General features: G+C 34.1%; 1 protein-coding gene across 10 annotated transcripts in view; it reads right to left on the reverse strand.

The window, feature by feature from the left end:
• The window catches only part of LRFN5 (leucine rich repeat and fibronectin type III domain containing 5), a 380,753-nt gene that overhangs the window by 27,187 nt on the left and 330,721 nt on the right, over positions 1-22,845 (reverse strand). For all 10 annotated transcript variants that reach the window (XM_074235998.1, XM_074235994.1, XM_074235993.1 and 7 more), the window contains one exon: positions 112-1,519. In XM_074235998.1, coding sequence (XP_074092099.1) covers positions 112-1,499 — 1,388 coding nt within the window. In that variant the 5' untranslated portion in view covers positions 1,500-1,519. The remainder of the gene's footprint in view (positions 1-111; positions 1,520-22,845) is intronic.

Below are 22,845 nucleotides of genomic sequence, written 5' to 3' on the forward strand. Positions count from 1 at the left end.
ATTTTGTTCATACTACTCAATGTCATAACTGATTAACAAAAGAGTGTACAAGAGCAAGTCTTACAGTGAACTCTATTAGTAAGAAGGCAGAATTTGTTCAATCTTTCTTACCTGTAAACAAGTGAATCATCATAAGTACCATTGTACTGAATTTGGAACATACGTATTCCAGGTATATTTCTTTGAAAATTGAATTTAAGCAGTGCAGTAGAGGATGTTGCTTCTGCTACTACAACTTTTTTATCTTGACTCATTTTAGTATCCCCATTACTACTACTTGTATTAGAACCCGATTTAGTAGAAGTCGAAATATCTGAGGACCCAGGATCAGGCTCATGAATATGATTTGTACTATTTAACAAATGAGGGAGTTTTATTATATGAAGATCCACTGTCTGTGTGGCTTCCCCTGCAGGATTAGATGCAATGCAGGTGAAAGACCCTGTATCCTTTACAGTTGTTATAAGAATATCAAGTGTTCCATTATCATACACAAGCGATCTTGTTGCATTTGAAATGAGCTTTCCTTCTGGAGAGATCCAGTGAATTGCAGGCTCTGGGTCTCCCCTAGCCTTGCACCTCAATGTGGCTCTTTGACCTTCTAATACTCTCATTTCATGTGTATGGCGAGTGATGAGGGGAGGTTCACATAAAAACTCCTCCTCTGGAATTGACCAAAAATACCGACCAGACAAAAGTGTAGGAGAAGCACAAGTCTCTAAGTCATCTTCTCTTGAAAGACGCCTCAGCCACAATAATTCACAGTTGCAGTGCAAAGGGTTTCCACCAAAACTTAATGCAAAAGTGGATGGGCTGATGATTCCTGAGGTTGCTAGTACCTGAGCTCGCTGAAAGAGAGGGTCAGGTGGTAGCTTCTGCAATTTATTTGATGTTACATCTAATCTAGTCATTTTATGCAAGTGAGAAAAAGTCCCTTTAGGTATGTGGTCAATCATATTGTGATCCAAACTAAGTGTATGCAAACTGACCATTTTTTCAACAGCCTCCCAAGGTATATTTTCAAGATTGTTGTAGGACAAATCAAGTTCCTCAAGGGCAAAAACATCATCAAATGCTGTAGAAGAAATTAAAGTAAGTTGATTATTATTTAGAATCAGGTGATGGAGATTGGAAAGCCCACTGAACATATCATTTGTGATCTTAGTCAGTCTGTTACTATTCAAATGTAAAGCCCGCAAGTTACGTAAATCAGCAAAAGCATGGGGTGTAATAAAACTTATTGTATTCCGGGATAGAGTCAAGTCCACCAAGCTTGTCATATTGGCAAAATCTTTCCTTTTAATATTTGTAACAAAATTGTCTGCCAGTCGGAGTTCCACAGTTCTTCTGTCAATGTTTGGTGGAACAAATAAGAGACCTTTCTTGGCACACAGAGTTGCAAGATTAGGAGACAAAATCTGACACACGCAACGTTTTGGACAGATCTGTGCTCTCACTGCTATGCCAATGAACAACAGGGAAAAAAGCAGTTTTTCCATTGTAGATCAAGTTTAGAATCCTATAAAAGAGGATATAAAATATAGTGTTAACATTTAGTAACAAATTTTTCCTCATATACTCTCTAGAAGTAAAACACAAACATCCATTGAACCAACTCCAACTTAAGTCAAAACAGTATATTAGATTTTATTTAGCATTCTTGAGTAATAGAAAGAGAAATTGCACTTGGAGTCTGAAAGTACCCTTGCTCCAGCATTAGTTAGATATGTAACCATAGACAGTAACTAATTTTTTTTTGTAACTGTGTTACATAAATACTGAACTGCAGTAAATAAAAATGCTTAAAAGCTTCAAGTCAACAAGACCTGTAAATAAGGCAGGCATCACTGAGCAGAAGACTTAGCTGATGGCATCAATCCATTAATTTATGCAAAGATTGAGGAAAATCTGAGGAAAATTTCCCTTCCTGCTTCTGGTCTACAAAAACATGATAATATAATCTTGTTTCCTCACCAATAATCTGAATTTTTATCAACTTTAAAAAGAGCAGAAGTTAACTAGAGAGATGATAGGTTAATTTTTGTCCAAGTGTTGGGAATTTTCTTAATTGTGATTGATCTTTTCATCTAAAATAAACTCCCTAAAATTGTGAAGGATGGAACTACTTGGATTTTATATTTCTCTATGCTTGAAATAAGATAGTATAATTAATGTAACAAACATAATGACCTAAAATTTGTAAAAGTAAAAAAAATTCATCCATTTTCCTTTATTAAAATGTCAAAAAAAAAAAACAAACCTGGATTTTAGTGAGGCAGAGCTGCAAAAAGTCATCAGCCTCACTCTCACTTCAAGTCATCACAATCCAGGGACAAGGAGAGTAAGATGGTATAGTGGATAGAGTACTGACTCTGCAGTCAGGAGGATCTGAGTTCAAATCCAGTCTCAGATGTTTAATAATGACCTGGCTGTGTGACCTTGGCAAGTCACTTAATCCCATTGTCTTAAATAAAATAAAATAAAAATCCAATGATAAGATGTCAAGATGACTGACCATGACTGGAGATGCAGTGGATAACCTTGGTGCTCTCTGATGTCTGACCAAGCTCCACAGCACTTTCTTCAGTCCCCTTCATAGCTACTGGAACAAATTATTCTTATCTCTTATAACTTCTCATTTGTAAAACTGAGTCTTCCTCAGTTACTATGATAAAAACAAAAATTGGTGTGGAACAGGAAATGAGTGTGGGGTGTCCAATCTGATTTCATCCTCTGAGAAGTTGTACAACACCCATCAGAAATACTTGTGGTATTTAAGAAAAAAATAAAAATATTATTTCCACTTATATGTATTACATAACATTTTCAAATGACTTCTAAATTGTTAAAAATATTTGAATATAACTACTTAATAAATGGAACTGATGTTTCTTTTGGCCTAGAGGTGACATGAAAAACTGCTGAGCCATTCAGAAAGCCATGAACTTAGAAAAATGGGGAACTTCTGATATAATTCATATATCCATCCTATAGAATTTCATGCTCCTGTGAATAATTTCACCATTTCAGAAAGCTACCATGGGTTGCATATGCAAGTATGTATAGAAAAATAGATAAAATTATAGGAGAAAGAGGGAGAGAGACAGAAAGAGACAGAGAGACACACAGATATTAATAGAAATGCTCATGTCTGTTAAAAATATATAAAATAGAAGAGGAATAGTCTAATATCTAAAGTATTATATAGCATAGTCAGCCAATACTTTCTCCCTTTATGCATGCAAACATGAATACCCTCCATACTTTTCATGTGTTTCATGGAATTGTTGCAGCAATTGTTCCTACCTGATTATAGTATGTGAATTACCTTAAATCTATATTGTATTATATACAAATTTCATCTTCATTTTTGAAAATAATTTGGATTTTTTATTTTCTTTAGTTTGACAGAAAACATGAGCATTTCTACATTAAAAAATAGGGAAATGGATTTTATATAAAATCCAATACCTTTATTATATTATATACAGTTTGAATTTCTTTTTAAAATCATTTATGAATTCACATATAAGTTTCAGTTGTGTTACTTCTCTTATTTCTTTTTTACCTCCCATTACCTTCTTTTTATTTGTGAAAATTCTACAAACTTTCTTCATTTTCTTTTCGCTATCATCACTACATCAAATCCCTCTCTCAAATCATCCAACCCATAGGAAAAAAAGAATTCTTTTCAACAAAAATACAGTAAAATGAGACAAATTTCATACATTGAACATGTCAACACGAATTCTCTATTGTCATGCATGCTCAGTCATTGCATTGATCAGAATTCTTAAGTCTTTCAAAGTTATTTGTTTTTAGAATGTTTTAACTATTCAAAATGATTTTCTTAGTTTTGTCTATTATTCAGCTATTTGTAGATGCATTCTTAGGTTGTTCTGAATTAATTTCTATTGTCATTTACTATGGCACAATAAATTCTATTATATTCATATACTGTTCATTCTACCATTCCCAATTGATGGGCATGCATTTTCCTTCCAGCAATGAAAGTGCTTTCCTTTATTATGGTATAAGTTTATTATGAATATCACTAGGCATATACAGTTGTTTTAAATTTCATTTCTGGAGAGCAGCTAGGTGATGCAATGGATAGAGCACCAGCCCTGGATTCAGGAAGGGACCTGAGTTCAAATCTGAACTCAGACTCTTAGTAATTGCCTACCTGTGACCTTAGGCATGTCACTTAACCCCATTGCCTTAAATTAATAAAAAAAAATTTTTAATTTCATTTTAGGGGCAGCTAGGTGGTGCAGTGGACAGAGCACCAGCCCTGGAGTCAAGAAGAGACCTGAGTTCAAATCCAGCCTCAGACACTTAATAGTTGTCTAGTTGTGTAACCTTGGGCAAGTCTTAAATATATAAAATTTAATATTGCTTTAAATATAAAAAAATTAAAAACAATTTATTTCTTTATTAGAGATTTGGAACATTTTCTCATGGTCTTTTTGAAACCTTCTTTGTTTTTCCTTGATAACCTCACTCCTATTTTTTAGACATTTATTTTGGGGGATATGTAGAATTTAGCCTTTATTGTGAAATTAATTTGAGTGAATCTATGATCTTCCCTTCCTAGTTGTGCATATCGGCCCTCTTATAGTAGAAATCTATATGATTGTAGGGCAACTTCAGTTGGTACCAACCTCTAGGAAAGGGTAATCACATTTTTCTTGATCACTTTTTTAGAAATTTGCATGTAATTGGATTGTGAACTCATCTCTGAAACAGTACTAGTCCACTACGTTTTAGAAATGTGTACCTATAACAATTGTCCTCTCATATGAAAGTATCTTTAAAAGTACATGTAGTTGAATCTGCTGATTGGTCCATAAAACATGTTTGTATTGTATGATATAATAAACTCTTTTTTGTCTCATTTTCCTGAGCTTGTTTAATCCTTTAGGGAAGAGCTCTAAATCATCTTTTTTTCTTTTAAAAAGGAATAGCTCTTATTTTTATATATCTGTGTCAATTTCCATGGATACCAGACCTTTATCAGGTAAATTTGCTATAAAGAGTTTCTTGTAGGGGCGGCTAGGTGGCATCGTGGATAAAGCACTGGCCTTGGAGTCAGGAGTACTTGGGTTCAAATCCAGTCTCAGACACTTAATAATTACCTAGCTGTGTGGCCTTGGGCAAGTCACTTAACCCTACTTGCCTTGCAAAAAACCTAAAAAAAGAGTTTCTTGATTTAAAGCATATTGATTTTATATTATTAAACTATTTTTAAATGTTATAAATTATTAGCCATTTTGTCTTTTTTATTTCCATCTCTCAAGTGATCATGAATTCATTTTCTACCTACAGTTATGAAAGATATCTTCTTCCTCATTTCTTCAAGGGAATATTTAATAATAGTGGTATAAGGAGAATCTCAGAATCAACTTAGATGCTGGGAAATATTATATGTAAGAGACATAACTTCCTAACTACTTTACAATAATTAAACTTGATAAAGGTTGAAAAAGTATTTACTCTAACAGAAATTTCTTGGCAAAGCCTTGATGTTCCTGGAGCTACTCCTGCAAATCATGACCAACTTGTATCAGAGAAAGACATTTATACTGGAGATGTCAAAAATTGTGCTGTGGCTCTAGTTAATCATTAGCACTTTGCATCTTGAAATGTTTTCTTTTTGAAGAAAGGAAAATAAGGCTTAGGATTTCTGACTTTTTATGTTTTTGACTATATTTCTGGTATTTTCTTTTATTCCTATTTTGCTTTTTACTGTTCCCCTTTGTACTGTCCATGCTAGGAGGAATATTTCATAAAAGACTTGAGGGTTGGTCCTTTCAAAGAGCAGGAGGAAAGACCTAAGATTATTGTCTTTAATCTCCACATTTTTTGTTTTGTTTTTACTATTTCTTTTCCTTCTTTTGATCTCCATTATTATAACACATAACAGGAGGAATTTCTAGTTATTGAAATGGTTGAAGTTCCTTTAGAAAATCATTAGGACATTGCCATCTAGGGATGATGCGTTTTGGACTACTAGTATTTTCCTGACATCACTTCTAAATTATCTCTGACATAGTTATCATACTCTCAAACAATCTAATTTGTTCAAATTCCCCTGTTGAAGCTTCTCAATTTGAGAGAATAAACATATGTAGCTTTGTATAATCAGGGCTGTTTAGTTAGTGAATGATTCAGATCCTGTGTGTGACTGAGTAGATGCAGTTTCCAGAAAGATAAGGAAGATCATGTCCAAAAAAAGCTAAGTTCCACAGAATCCTTTCTATTATTCCTGAAGGTAAGGCAACAACTTCTTTCCTTTGGTCAAATGTTCACTTTAATTGTGAGTGTCTCAATTTTCCCATCATTAAACCTGAAATAAGAAATTGTTGGTTTTAGAGGTGTTCCTATAACATGGATGAATATTTTTACCACACTTCTGCTCCTATTTTTTTGAAGTTTTCAATTAAATGGATGAACTAATTGAAAATTTCCATTATATTTTGTAGTCTTTACTAAAAATCACTTTGGCAGCTGAGAATCGACAGGAGGGGAGCGACTTGTAGAATAAACAAGACTCTTGTAATAATCTAGATATGAAATGATAATGACCTGCATCAGGGAGGTAGTTATATCAGAGAAGAAAAGGTGAACTATTTTTGAGATGTTATGAAAGGTATGCATGTGCTAAAATATTTAATGCAACTTTTTGTGGTGACAAAAAATTGGAAATACAGGACATGCCCATCAATTGAGTAATGACTGAACAAGTTGTAGTATATGAATGTAAAATAATACTATTGCACTATAAGAAATGTCAAGACTGATTTTGAAAAAACATAGAAGGATATAAATAAACTGATACAAAGTTAAGTGAGCAGAACCAGGAGAACACTGCACATAGTAACAGCAACATTCTATGATGATCAACTTTGAATGTCAGCTATTCTCATCAATACAATTATATAAGACAATTATCCAAAGGACTTATGAGGGAAAATGCTAGAGAAAACAGCTAGAGGAAAAAATGGAATCTGAATGCAGATCAAAGCTTAATATTGTCTTTTATTTTCTTTTGATTTCTTCCTTCTTTCACAATATGACTGAAATTGAAATATGTTTTATATGACTGCACATAAAAACCTATACCAAATTGTTACCATCTTAGGGATGTGGGAAGTGAAGGAAGGAAGAAGAAAACTTGGAACTCAAAAAATTTTAATGAATGTTAAAATTAGTCTTTACATGTAATTAGAAAAAAATACAATACTATATTCAAATCATAGCAAAACATAAATCAAGAGATAAAAGATACCAGTGAATCAAGAATGATATAAAGGTTGAAAATGTGGGAGACTTAGGGGATTGTGATGACCTTGAGAACAGTAAGAAAGTTTCAAAGTGGATGGGGTTTTGAGAAGCAAATTAGTTCAGTTTTTGAACATTTTGAATTTATGTTGTTTAATGACAGAATGAATGAGGATTCCTTAGGATGATGAAGATGTAGGCAGAAGAGTTTATAGGCAATAGAGAAGGCAATAAACAGAGAATGTGTATATATATATATATATATATATATATATATATATATATATATATACACATATATATACACACATTATATATACACATTATATACACACATATATATATATGTATATATATATACATATATATATATATATATATATATATATATATATATATATATATATATATGTGAGAAAGTTGGAAAGAGAAAGACCAGAGAAGAAAGAATGGAACTGAATCTTATGTGTTGAAGTGTTGGCCTTGGCAAAGAGAAGGGTCACTTCATAATATGGGAGAGAAGTAGAAGTGGGAAAAGACATCTGAATAATGTGAGATAATGAGGAGAAAAGTAGAGGAATCACTAGCAAAATCATCTTAATTTTTTCAGTAAAATATGAGCAAAGTTTTCAGTTGGGAAATGATGGGGAATAAAAGGAATCACAAAAGATTTGAGAAGAGATGAAAAGGTATGGAAAAATCACTAAGTTAATTAGAGATATGTAAAGGGTTATCTATCAGTTGTGAGTACCCAATTGAGGTTACATAACAAATTAGTAGGCAATGCAGTCAGAATAATTTTGTGAGTGCATGATAACTCATCTGAATCTTCTCATTTATAAGAGCGGCTAGAAGGAGGATATATGGACAAGAAACAGAAGGGAGTTGAATATGATGGTATACATATATAGATATGTATTATGAATATGCTATTTTATGACTGGAGTTGTGATTTGGAATCAGAGATTTAGAACTGTCTAAATTTTACAGATAAACAAACTGAGGCAAGTAAGTGTATGAAATAGAACTTGAACCCAAGTCTCATTGAGTGGTCTATATAGTATTTCAGGCTACTTCTCCTAAAACAAATATAAGCATTCTTGCTAAGAAAATTCCTTCCTTACCAATTCAATTTTATATCTCCTCCCCAGCTTTCAGTCATATAGAATTGCATGGGCTACTGATGGTATCCTGAGTGCTGACTTCTCACCTTGGAACATTGCCTCTATATGCTAGTTTCCTTCTCCCGTTAATGAATTATTTCCCAACTTCTGCTTCTGGGAGAAACCCAGACTTGCCCTGCTTATCATTCTTTGATATGCTTTTGATTTTCAGGAATTTAATATCTAATATTCTCTTGTGCTACCTTTGTTCTTTTTACTCCTCAGTCTAATGTTTCAACTCCCATTTTGGTATTGTCTCCCTCTATTAAAATATAAGCTCCTTGCATACCAGTGTTTTCTTTTTTTAACTGTATTTGTATTCCCACTAATTAGCAAAGGTATATACACATACATACACACACACACACACACACACACACACACACACACACATATATATATATATATATATATATATGCATTTATCAGTAATGCATATCAGTTTGTGTATGAGTATAAATGTGCTCTAAAATTAATGAAGTCGTGGGAAATGACATTATTGTTGACAGTATCATCTTTCTGGGATTATAAATGTGACATTCAAATGGTTAAAGGAAATAAAAGCATTCCTGCCAGATTATATAATCCAAATTACAAGTTTGATATCTTTGAGCAGAAGTATCCCACTGAACAGAGAAAAAGTGTGACAAAGTTGCACTGTAGAGAAATCTTTTACCTAGACATTTTTTTTGCTTCTCTAGTGTGTTATGGTAGGTACTCTATTGGAAATGGAATAAAGAAGATAATTAAAGAATTGTCTGACTCTATCCCCCAAGGAATCTTCTATATCATGGTTTTATCTTGTATATTAATATTATGCTCAAACTCTGTAGACTGTGTGTGAGGCTGTCAAGAGAAGTCAACAATTCTATTCCCCTGAAGAATGAGTCTGTTATGATAGTAATTCATGTGTATCCCAGAAAACATATAAAAAGGTAAACTACCCTCCCTCCAAGAAAATAGGATACTCTTTGATGATCTCAGATGTTATAGTTATAGTTAGCAGTGAACAACATTCTGTGTTTGAAAAGATGACACCATTCAGTTTCCCCTCTTAATACAGGATTCAGGTGAAGCATAGAGAGGGTAGACAAGAAGGACTAATTATGAGGAACTTAATGATGCTGAAATGTGTGCATTCCTTCATTGGAAGAAGAAACTGATAACTCATATGAATCTTGTCATTTATAAGAGTAATTAGAAGGAGGATATATAGACAAGAAACAGAAGGGAGTTGAATATGATGGTATAATATGGTATAAAGTTGGAGTCAATGGGTGATAAAGGAAAGTACTGGAAGGAAGGAAAATGACAGGTAGAATGGGCTAAGATAGTTCATATAAAAGAGTCAAGAAAAGCTTTTACAATGAAGTGGAATGGGGGAAGGCAAGAGGGAATGAATGAGCCTTCATTCTCAACAGAAATGACTCAGAGAGGAAATGACATACACACTTACTATGGTATAGAAATCTATCTTACCCTGAAGAAAAATGAGAGGAAAGGAATAGGATAAAGGGGATTGGGGGGGGGGGTAGTAGGTGATAGAAGAGAGGGAAGATTGTGGGAGAGGGTAATCAGATACAACACACTTTTGAGGAAGGTTAGGGGAAAGGAGAGAGGGGGGGAGAGAGAGAAAGAGAGAGAGAGAGAGAGAGAGAGAGAGAGAGAGAGAGAGAGAGAGAGAGAGAGAGAGAGAGAGAGTAGAATAAATAGGAATGGGGAGGAATAGAATGGAGGGAAATACAGCAAATAATAGCAACTGTGGGAAAAGATATTGAAGCAACTTCTCTGATGGACTTATGATTATGATAAAGAAGGTAACCCATCCCAGAAATAGAGTTGAAGGTATGTGAACACACACTGAAATACACTTTTTTTTCTCTCACTTCATTTCTCTTGAGATTTCTGTATCTTTTGGAGGGGAGGGAAGTTTATGTTTACTTTTACAACACAATTATTGTGATAATATGAAAATAAATAAGCCAAAAGAAGAATCAAAGACATTTATTTATTTTGCTCTTAAGAAGTGGTTATGACTCTCATTTTATGGGTTAAATAGATTTTTTAGAATGCCCTAGGAATTTCAGCCATCTTTTATATTACTAATTACTTGGAAAATGCATTTCTGTTTCCAAAACAGATTTCTAAGTGAATTACCATAATAGAACTTTTTTATAAATGAAATTCCATTAAACATTTCTGAAAAAAATAATATACCTGAATCACCTAGCAGGAAGTTGATACATGTTAAATAAGAAAATTCAGTGTTATAGTAAAGAAGCAACATTCATAGAGGCAGTATGGGTTCTTATCAGTAATGAAAGGAGAAATAAGACTCAGAATGGTTGGAAGGTGAATTTATTCAGAACTTCTGGCAGATAACAGCAAAAGATAATTATGTTTGTATTAGGATGCTGTAAAGAAAATAAATCTGGCCTTCTGAAAATGGTTGAAAAGTCCAGTAAAACGAAACAAACAAAACAAAGCAAAAAAGTCTTGCATGGGAGTCTCCAGAAATAAGTATTTGTCACAACAGCTCTATGGAAGAATTATCAGTGAGGTTGTCAGAGAAATATGGGTTATTTTTTTTTCAAAATTGGAGCATAAGATTGATATTTCAGTGGTTGGAAGAAATTTGTTATATTTTTATGTCTCTTTGTGGCAAGTGTAACTACTATGCATTAAATACAGATTTATCTTTCTAGAAAAAGGGTTGAAAAAATTAGTGGAATTTCTCAACTGGCTTGTCAGGAACAAACTATATTCTTAGGGAAAATGGAAAGAGCATTTCATGGGGAATGTAGCTGGGGAAAATATGTGAAAAGAAAAAAATAAAATGAAAATCTGTGTCAAATACACAGCTTAAGAATGTGACATAAAAAATAAAGTGAGAAAGGAAATCACTAAACCAGTAGAGCTAAAATATAATTGAAACTCTTCAAAGCAAGACCACCTGATGAAAATAGTTTCCCATTCAGTGATGATTCAAGTTGCACAGGTTCTGTCATTACAAAGAGCAGCTAATATTAACTTCAGGAACAAGATATGTCATTGTAGCTGGCAATTGCCTGTTATGCTGAATTATGATGAATAGATACGAATCTTTAGTTATACTGTCTGTAATTTGAATCTTGTTGGAGATTTCAGAATCTTATTAAACCTAAATACTAATTCCAGTTTTGAAGAATGATATGGGGACTACAATGAATGCTAAGGAAACTAGAAAACATCTTTATGAATTAAGAGTTACCAGATAGCATTTTTGTCACTGGATCCAATGAAAGGAGAGTACTTCAAAATAATAGCAGGAGAGTTTTTGGATCATAGAATCAATATATGGTGAGACAAAAAATTCTTAGACTACATGAACTATCAAAAACTCACTAGAAGAAGAGTTATATGGATCCATAGGGGGGAAAGGCAAAATACACTTGAATTAACACCAGCAAAAACTAATTCTTAAACTGCTGGAATATTTTTCTTCTAAATGCTTTCATCCATGCTCTTAGAGCACTCATCTGTGGGCTCATGCCTAGAGTGCATATTGGGACCAATATACCTCACCCCATATTTTCCCCCAATGGCAGCAAGTGACAGACTTTGACTCTACCCAGTCTTTGGAGGAATAGTGTGTGGGGAGAAAGCATGTGTCCCCTTGTGGAGGCCAATAGATTAGAGAACTCAGAGGCCACAGTAATTTTGTACAGAACACCCTCCCTATTTCCTGTTTTCTATAAACTGATTGGATTCATCCACAGGATGAAAGGAAAATCAAGGAAGAAACTGGAGTAAAGACAGCAAGCATGGTATGCAAGGTCTGAAGAGATATAACTCAACATGGGTCCAATCTTATCCTTTCTGAGTACAGGGACATAAGTCAGAGAACACACAATCCCCAAATGTCACTATTTTAGTCCAAAGATGTAAAAGGTACATGGTCCAATACAGCCTAAAACACATTCTAGAGAATAGAATTTAAAATATAAGAGAAATATTTAACAAATTTATAATTATAATTTAGACAATGCCAATATATGGTTTTCTAAGTTAATATCCTTATGTACAATTTAGTAACTTGTATTTGACATCATTTGAGTTTGACACCATTGCTCCAATTCATCCTTCATATTTTAGCCAGTTATTTTCTTTAAGTGCAATTCCCAAACCAAGTCCAGTTGTTCCCCTTACTTCTGGCTAAGATAAACTATAAACTTTTCTGTTTAACTTTTGAAAACCTTTGCAACCTGACTACAACCAGTTTCATTTTTTCCAATTTCTGGCTTCATGGAACAGAACTGTGTGATCCAAACAATCTATAATTTTATCTGTTGCCCATTTTTTATTTTTGTGTATTTGCACAAAGTTCTATAATGCCTAGAAAGTATTCCCTCTATCTCAACCTCAGTACAACTTAAGTACCATCTTCACCATGTAGGCTTTCCTGAGTAGTTCAATTGTTAGTGAGCTGGCTTTCAAACTATCATATATTTGGTTTCATATATATTTCCTTTGTAAATGTATATTGTATAAAGTCTTTCCTAACCTGAATTCTTCCTATTTTTCCAGTTTCCTTGTACCTTAACTCCCCTCCATGTATTCTGTGATCCCCTGACAGTATTTTTCATCTTCTTTAAATGTGACAATTCATCTCCTGATTCTGGGCAGTTTCACATTTCTTCCCCATGCTTTAAATTCTCTTATTCCATATCTCTGGTTTCCCTGACTTTCTTCAAATTTCAGCTAAAGTTTTCACTTCTGCAATACAACTTTTTCCAGTCTTTTATCTTAATGATTTTCCTCCAAGATTATCTACAACTTTTTCTGTAAATCTTGAAAGCAACTGTTAATACATTTTTCTCCTCTTTTTATCTGTGTACCCTCAGAGCAGAGAGTGTTTTTTGAAAGCTTTGTTTGTATCTCCAGCTCTTAGCACATGTTTGACACCTAGTAGATATTTAACTGACTGAATATTTCTTTCCTGAAGAAATAGTATAAACTGAGAGTGGAATCAATCTGGTATAGTAAGGTCAGGGACTCAACTAATCTCTCCCAAATTTCCCTCTAAAAAACAAACCCCAAATCCCTAAAAACAAAACTTTCTAGCCCAAGAAATTTATATGGTCAAGAAGAAAAATCTCTCTCAATGGAATGAGAGTGGAATTCAGTCCAGTGAAGGAAACACCAAACAACAGTGCTTGGGGACAAATGAATGGAGGGAGTGACTCCATATCTTTCAGTCCACTGATGGTAAGAAAATCAAAAAACTTCTCAGACACAAACTATAGAAGATCCTTTGCTGATTATTGGGTGCATTACCCATACTTGGTTCTGATTATCCTCTTTCTTGCCTCTTACCCTGTCCTAACTCAAAAATGTTTTGCTTCTGACCCCTACTTGAAATAATTGACAACTTTAGCAAAGGCACAAGATATAAAATAAATCCACATAAATTATCAACAATTTTATATATTACCAACAAAGTAAGCGATGTAAAGAGAAATTTCATTTAAAAGAATTGTAGACAATTTAAAGTATTTGGAAATCTACCTGACAAGACAAACCCAGGAACTTCATGAACAAAATTGAAAAACAATTCTTACACAAATAAAGTCAGATCTAAACAACTGAGAAAATATCTCATGGATAGGATGAACCAATATAATATAAATGATAATTCTACCTAAATTAATTTACTTATTTAGTGCTATACCAATGAAAATACCAAAAAAGAATTCTAGAGCTAGAAAAATAATAAAATTAATCAAGAAGAACAAAAGGTCAAGAATATCAAAGGAATCAATGAAAACAAATATGAAGGAAAATGACCTAGCCATACCAGATCTCAAAGTGACCATACTAACCTTGTATTTGATAAACCCTGAGATCCAAACTTTTGGCACAAGAACTTTGTATTTGACCAAAAATGATGGGAAAACTATGAAATAAATTAGTAGAAACTACATATAGACCAAACTTCTATAGTTAATTAAAAACATTTTGCACAACCACAAGCAATGCATCTAAGATTAGAAAAAAGCAGAGTTTAAAAAAATTTATATCTAACATCTCTGAAAAAGTCTAATTTCTCAAATATACTGAGAACTGATTCAAACATATTAGAATACACTATTCCTTAATTAATAAATGGTCAAAGATAGGCAGTTTTCAGAAAAATAAATTAAAGCAATCCATAATCATATAAAAACACTCTAAACCACTATTGATTAGAAAAATGCAGATTGAAACAACTCTGAGGTACTGCTTCATACCTTATCAGATTGGTTAATATGAAAGAAAAAGAAAATGATAAATACTAGAGAAGATGTGAGGAGGCTGGGATATGAATGCATTATTGGTAGAGTTGTAAACTGATCCGATCATTCTCTAGAGCAATTTGGAACTATGTTCAAAGAACTATCAAATCATATATATAGTCAGTCTTTGATATAACAATACAACTACTAAGTTTGTATCCTTAAAACATTAAAAAAGAAAAGATCATATTTTTACAAAAATATGTATGGCAACTCTTTTTGTCGTGGCTCAGAATTGGAAATTGAAAGGATATCCATCAATAGGGAAATGGCCAAACAAGTTGTGGCATATTATTTTAATGGAATGTTGTTCTCCAGTCATTTCAACTGTGTCTGACCAGTTTTGACCCTATTTGGGGTTTTCTTGACAAAATTAAAAATGGTTTGCTATCTCCTTCTCCAGCTCATTTTACAAATAAGGAACTGAGGCAAACAGAGATAAGTTATTTGCCCAAAGTCATAGAGCTAAGAAGTATCTGTGGCCATATTCGAATTCAGGAAGATGAGTCCTCTATTGCTGGCCTGTTTTAATGGAATGCTATTGTGCTATAAGAAATGATGAATAAGATAATTTCAGAAAAGCCTAGTAAAATCTATATGAATTATTGCAGAGTAAAGTAAGCAGAACCAGGAGAATATTGCACATAATAACAGGATATTGGGCAGTGATTAATTAAAAATGACTGAACTATCCTGAGCAATACATTAATGAAGACAATTCAAGGATTCACGATGAAAAATTCTATCCTCCAGAGAAAGATCTAATAGAGTCTGAACTCGGGTAATAACATATTGTTTTTTTAACTTTGTTTTTGTGAAGTGTTTTTTTTTTGGTAGGGGAGCCTCTCTTGTAACATAATTGCTATGAAAATATGCCTTCCATAATATCATATATATCTATATCAACACGCAGGCATAAGGAAAGAAAAGAAGGGAAGTAGAATTTATAACTCAAAATTTTTAAAAAGTGTTATATTGTTTTACAAGTAATTGGTAATAAAATACTATTCAATTTTTTTAAAAAGTAAAGATGAAAACCATGAAATATGGAAAGACAATGAATTGATACAAAGTAGAGTCAGTATAACTGGGAAAAGAATATATACAATAATTAAAAATGATATGAAAGAAAATAATATAATAATTAAAATGGAAACAATGTTGTAAAATCCTAAGAACCAAACTTTTTCCAAAGAAGAAATAGTTGAAGTTTTTGGTGACTGCTATTTTTTTTTCAAAAGTAAAGGAGAATCATGGGTGTTGACTGAATTTATTCTGCCATTTTTAATATATTGCTTAGTCTTGATAAATTTGATTTTCTTCTTTTCAAAAGATGCTATAAAAGGGTTCTTAGGAAAGGGGTCAGGGGAGGGAGATAATAAGAAGTGTAAGTGATAAAAAATAAAAGATCTCAATAAAAGTTATTATAATAGAAAAAAGAAAGTAAGGAAGTGAGGAAATTTTAATTTCTAGTTTAAGGTCTAACAATAGGAAAATAAAGGCTGGATTTAAATATATTTAAACAAATGAGGGAAAGGTTTGAATAAAAGCCCACCTCCAAGAAAAGAAAAAAAGATTTGTCTAGGAATGAATTGATTAGTAAGAAGACTTTAGCAAAAAATATTTCTGACCACAATGAATTTGCATTCTAATTCATAGTTGCATAAAATATAGTCAGTAAAATGACCTAGCCATACCAGATCTCAAAGTGACCATACTAACCTTGTATTTGATAAACCCTGAGATCCAAACTTTTGGCACAAGAACTTTGTATTTGACAAAAAATGATGGGCCATTTCCCTATTGATGGATATCCTTTCAATTTCCAATTCTGAGCCACCACAAAAAGAGTTGCCATACATATTTTTGTAAAAATATGATCTTTTCTTTTTTAATGTTTTAAGGATACAAACTTAGTAGTTGTGTGGTTATATCAAAGACTGACTATGTCAGTAGAAATTACCAAGAATTAATGCCCTGAAAAAATATCTAGGAAGTGGGGCAGTATAAATGCTCGTGATCTGAGGTTACCATACATAAACATACAGTTTCTGTATAATTGAATACCATAGAGACATGAATGAGAAGTTAAATTCAACTTCATAGATATCACTAGGATTTGCTGCAATGTGACCCAGGACATTGTTATGATATTGCTAGGCTATATTTTATTTGAGAGAAAGAAAAATATCAAATTAAAAAATAGCAACCCTCCCTCCCAGATTCTCCTACACCAGAGGAAATTACAATAGATGAGATGATCACCAGAGGCCAGTGGCAGCTATTTGGAGGAGGAATTAATGGTTGCCTTGGAGACAATGACATATGGTGGAAATTATGTGAAGTGTTCATTTTGGAGGCATAATAGAGTGAAATAGCAAGGGGAGCTTTGAGAAATGGAGTCATAAAAAGAGAACTGTGTGAGATGCAATCAAGAAGCAGTAGGACAGACAGAGTGGATAGAGCAATTGGTACTGGAGATTGGAGAACCTGTGTTCAAATATGACTTCAGACATTTGCTATCTATGTAACTCTGGGCAAGTCATTTTATCCTGATGACAAGGAAAGAGGAGGAAGAAAGGAAGAGAAGGAGAGTGTTCACTTTGGCAGCACATGTTTTAAAATTAGAATGATATAAAGGAGCAATGAAAGTGTTTATTCCTCTTGATCCAGCAATTCCAATTCAAGGCTATATGCAGAAGAAATCATAAAAAATGGGAAAAGTCCCACATGCTCCAAAATATTCATAGCAACTCTTTTTTTTGTAGTGGCAAAGAATTGGTAATTGAGGGAAAGCACATCAATTGGGGAATGACTAAACAAGGTATGGTACATGAATACTATTGTTCTATAAGAAACCATAAATGGCTGAACTCTAGAGAAGCCTGGAAGACTTACAGGATCTGATGCTGAGCAAAGGGAACAGAACCAAGAGAAAAATGTACATATTAACAACAACATCATGAAATGATCAACAACATCATGAAATGATCAACCTTAATGGAAGCAGCTCCTCTCAGCAGTTCAGAGAGCTAGGACAACCATTTGACTGGCTATGGACAATGTCATCCCCATCCAGAGGCAGAAAAATAAAACAAAACAACCCTTCAGAATCTGATGAACAGTTTATAAAAATTATCTCATGTATCTGTTTCCCTTAATCCTAACTATTCATACTGAAAATGACTTATCTGTAAGCTTGTTTATTAAAAATATGTATGTACTTGATCCTTGAGGACCACAGCTGTGAGATAACAAGGACAAAGATTTCTAAGATCCTCTTGCCCCTCTGTTATTTTGCAATACTGTGGCTCAGTATCTCTGGATGCCTTCATTCTCCTACTTTTGTGTTTGCCCAGGAAGGGGCTCATCCTGAGATAACAGAATTATGCCAAAACTGTAAAGATAAGGAAATATGACAAGGATTTGGGCAAACAACTTTATGATCTGTTTGTATGGTTGGCTCCCACTGATTATCTCACAAGATATGTTTGTGCTGTCCAAGGACATTGGTAAGATATATAGAAGTTAAGGATACTCAATAAAGTGGTCTTTTGGCATTTTGTTCCTACAAAAAGAGGCTCCTGTCTTTCCTCCTTTCACTGTAGCTGAGAACAAGGTCTTTGCTGGTCAAAGAACTCAAAGTAGTTGGTGCACCATTTCATTTCACTTGGAATCCCAACATGGTAGGGGAAGATCCTTGAAGGACTTCAACCACAGGGCGGATCAGCCTCTGTGGATCCAGGAGGTCTCCGGCTACAGCCCAGTATACAGACCGATGAGGTAAGAATATTCTTATCATGGGGCAAGTATTAGGGGTTTCCTATAAAGACAAGCACATAAGATTGTTATATAAAGCCTTAAAGAAACAGGACTGTACAGTACAAATCAGAGATATTAGGAAATATTTAGAAGTAGTTAATAAAGCATCCCCCTGAGTGCTAGAAAGAATGCCCAGTGACATGATTGATCGGATCATAGTAGGGGAACAAATGACTGAACTTCATAAGCATGAACCTGTCACCAAAGGAATATTTTTATGCATAATTTGGTTAGGTCTGTTTATACAGGTGAATCACACAGAAATGCAAACTTCTGCTCCTAGGTCTGGTCAAGAGAGGACCAGCTCTTCAGTCCTTAACAACTTATTGTATCGCATTTGGGTCCACTTAAAAATGAAAGAGCAAGGGTTAACAAGGAAACAATGGATAGATTAGAAAAAGAAATCACAGAATTAGCAGAGAAATGCAGTCAGTTGACTAGGCTTTTAATAAGTCAAAAACCGCTTAAGACCATTATGAACAAACCCATAGATAGTCCAAAAGGGCTTGCGAATTCATTAACTAGTTCAGAGAATAAGGAATTCGAATTATCACCTTTTAAAAAGGGGTTATTTCAAGCACTACAACAGGGAGAAAAACCTCACAGATTTGGGAATAATGATGCCTGTCTTAGAAGACACTCAAGTGTATCCTAATGCTGGACAACAAGCTAGAATTAGAAGACATAATGTGGTTCCTATTAGTCAATTAAAAGAGTTAAAGAAGGCAGTTAAAGAATATGGGGTGAAACCACCCTATGTACATTTGCAGTTAAAATATTTGGAAACTCATGTTCTTACACCAAATGATTGGAAGGTAGTAATCAGGGCTTGTCTAACACCTGGTGAAGCAGTAGCATGGATGTCAGAATTTAAGGAACATTGCAGGAACATAGCAGCTTCATTAAATCCAGGTAATCCAATAAATGCTAACACATGCTTTGAGTAAATGACAGGAGCTAGACGGAATCCTACAAATGGTCAGCAGATCACCTATACTTTGGAAACTTATGGAAACCTTGCTAAATGTGCAATAGAGGCTTGGGGTAGAGTCCCTGTATTTGGAGAAAGTAAAAAAACCCTTTGCCACTATCATACAAAAACCTGATGAACCTTTTGTTGACTTTGTGGCCAGCATGCAGGATGCTGTAGCTAAGAGTATGGGGGACACCCCAGGTACAGACACTCTATTGAAACAATTGATAAGAAATAATTGTAATACAGATTGTAAAAAAGCCTTAACAGGGAGCAAATGGGATGCATCATTGGAAGAGATGATTCAAAGATTTTCTAGCATAGCTTCTGCAGCGTATGCAGCCAAAATCATGGCTCAAACTATGGCTAGGGGCATTAATAAAAGTAGCACAAAATGTTTCAAGTGTGGCAGCATTGGACATATGAAGAAAGACTGACACAATAAAGAAGGAGGGAATAGACCGACCACACCCTGTCCTAAATACAAAAAGCCAGGACACTGGGTTAGTGAATATCATTTAAACTCAATGTCCAGCCACACCCCATTGGCCCAGGGAAACAAATAGGGAATGTTAGGGATAGGAAAGGAAGTGAATCAAGGGACAAAGGAATTAAGACAGAAATATCAGGAGTTAACCTCTCACAGGGAACAATTTTAAGTGATCTCTGTTCCCAAGGGAATTGTTTAATCAGGGCCAATACTACAGTTCTTTTACACATACAAGAAATTTGAACAGATAATGAATATTTAGTAATAAATGCTCCAAGTACAGACTATACTGGCTTACATGTTCAAGTAGCTATATTAAAAGAAAATGAGATTTCAGTTTTCAATCCCTTACAAAATGATATAGAAATTGATGATAATCAGGTCCCAAGGAGTATTATTTATTAAGATCAGTAAGTCACATACCTTAGGAATGTTTACCGAAAGGATACAAGCCTCAAGACCAATTATTACTGTAAAAGTAGGAAAAAGAAACTTTAAAGGGATGCTAGACACTGGTGCTGATAAAACTGTTTTTCCTATTAGCATTTGGCATCATAACCGGCCTCTGAAGGTTACAGATAGTCATAGGTGGATTACAGGACACTCAGATATCAAAATATTATTTAGATTGGGAACTTGAAGATAAACAAGGTAAAATTAGACCTTATGTGGTACAAGGACTTCCCATGATTTTATGGGGAAGGGACTTGCTGACACAAACAGGACTCACAGTCTCCATGGATTTTTCATAAGGGGCCACTGTAGAAAAGGAACAAAAAGAACAATTTATGCCCCCCTAAGATAAAATGGAAGTCAGATGAGCCTATTTCAATAGATCAGTGGCCCCTTAGTTCAGAAAAAAATGCCGGCTCTAGAACAAATTATTAAAGAACAGTTTGAGAATGGGCATATTGAGGAAAGTACCAGCCCATGGAACTCTCCAATCTTTGCTATTAAAAAGAAATAAGGAAAATGGAGGATTCTTACTGATCTCAGAGCTGTAAACAATTCTATGGAATCAATGGGAGCTTTACAACCTAGACTCCCCTGTGCCAACATGATTCCGGAAAGTTGCCCTTTATGGGTAATTGATATTAAAAACTGTTTTTACTCTATACCCATACATGCAGAGGATGCTATTAGATTTGCCTTCTCTATACCCTCTTTTAATTTAAAGTCAACTATGAAATGGTTTCAGTGGCGGATATTGCCACAAGGGATGAAGAACAGCCCTACAATGCTTCAATATTTTGTGGACAAGATATTACAGCCTATCTGAAATACTTTTAAGGATATTATTATTCTCCATTATATGGATGATATACTAGTATCTCATAAGTTAATCTTTTAGAGACAGCTTTACATGAGTTAGAAAAGGCATGTCAAGGTCTCAAAGTAGCTCCTGAAAAAATCCAGAGACATCCATCCATTAATTATCTGGGACAACTGAACAATCCTACAAAAATAAATATTACACCCCCACATTTAGATATAAGTAAGGTAAATATATTACATACATTACAAAAACTACTAGGAGAAATACAATGGATAAGACTAAAAATCTATTTGTCTTATGATACCTTGAAACCCTTATACGAAATATTAAAGGGTGATCCGGCTTTAAATTCACCAAGAGAATAGACTCCTGAGGCTGTTCAAGCCATTTCTCAGTTCACTGAAACCCTGAAAAACACTTATACCATAAGGATTGACCACAGTATTACACTTGATATTACTATACTTAATGCTCCTTATGTGCCTATTAGTATCATTCATCAAGGGACAGGAATTGTTGAATGTATATATAAGGGTTTAAACCAAGGAAAAACATTGATTATGTATGCCATTATGGTAGCTCAGCTCATATATAAGTGTAATTTCCGAGGATTACAAATTAGTAGAAGAACACCTAATAACAGCTACACACCCTATTCATTAGATATTATAAAAGGATTTATTATGGAAGATTCTTTTTGACAAATAGTTGTTAATAATAAATTTTGTACTGGGACCCCATTGTTAATAAAGTTATTATTTCAGTTGTGGCCATGGGATGAATCAAAGATAGTGAAAATGGAACCTGTGCAAGGTTATAATGTTTAAACTGATGCCACAAAGAAACATAGGGCCTCTATTTATTGCCCAGCATTGAAATTGTTAAAAAACCATAGAAACTCCTTTTGATTCTAGTCAAAAGAATGAACTCTATGCTACTATTTTTGCTACTTCCATCCCCCATCCCATTAATTTGGTTGTAGATAGTCAATACATGGCAGGTATCATAGCCCGAATAGAGACTGCATTTATTAAACAAAGTGAAAATATAATGTTATAATTGTTTCCCGATTTACAGTCTTCAATTAGGGCACAATCTCATCCTATGTTCTGCATGCATATTCGTTCACACTCAGGGCTGCCTGATTCCCTTGTTGAAGGCAATGATATGGCTGATAAACTGTTAGTAGGTGCAGCAGGGGAGGCTGGTGGAGCTCATGAACGGTTTCACCTCTCTGCACGGTCCCTTAGACTTTTATATCATATTTCCAAAGAAGAAGCCAGACAGATTGTAAAACAGTGTGTTCAGTGTGTCCCTTTTCAACCTCCTGATCAGTTCCTGATCCCTAGGAACCCTAGGGGTACCTTCCCTAATGAATTATAGCAAACGGATGTTACTCATGAGCCCTCTTTTGGCAGACAGAAGTATGTTCATATAATGGACACCTTTTCTTCCTTTATTATGGCCACACCACTGTCTGGGGAATCAGTCAAGGATGTCATTTGTCACATAATATCCTGTTT

This window comes from Macrotis lagotis, chromosome 4, assembly GCF_037893015.1.
Source record: "Macrotis lagotis isolate mMagLag1 chromosome 4, bilby.v1.9.chrom.fasta, whole genome shotgun sequence".
NCBI lineage: Eukaryota > Metazoa > Chordata > Mammalia > Peramelemorphia > Peramelidae > Macrotis > Macrotis lagotis.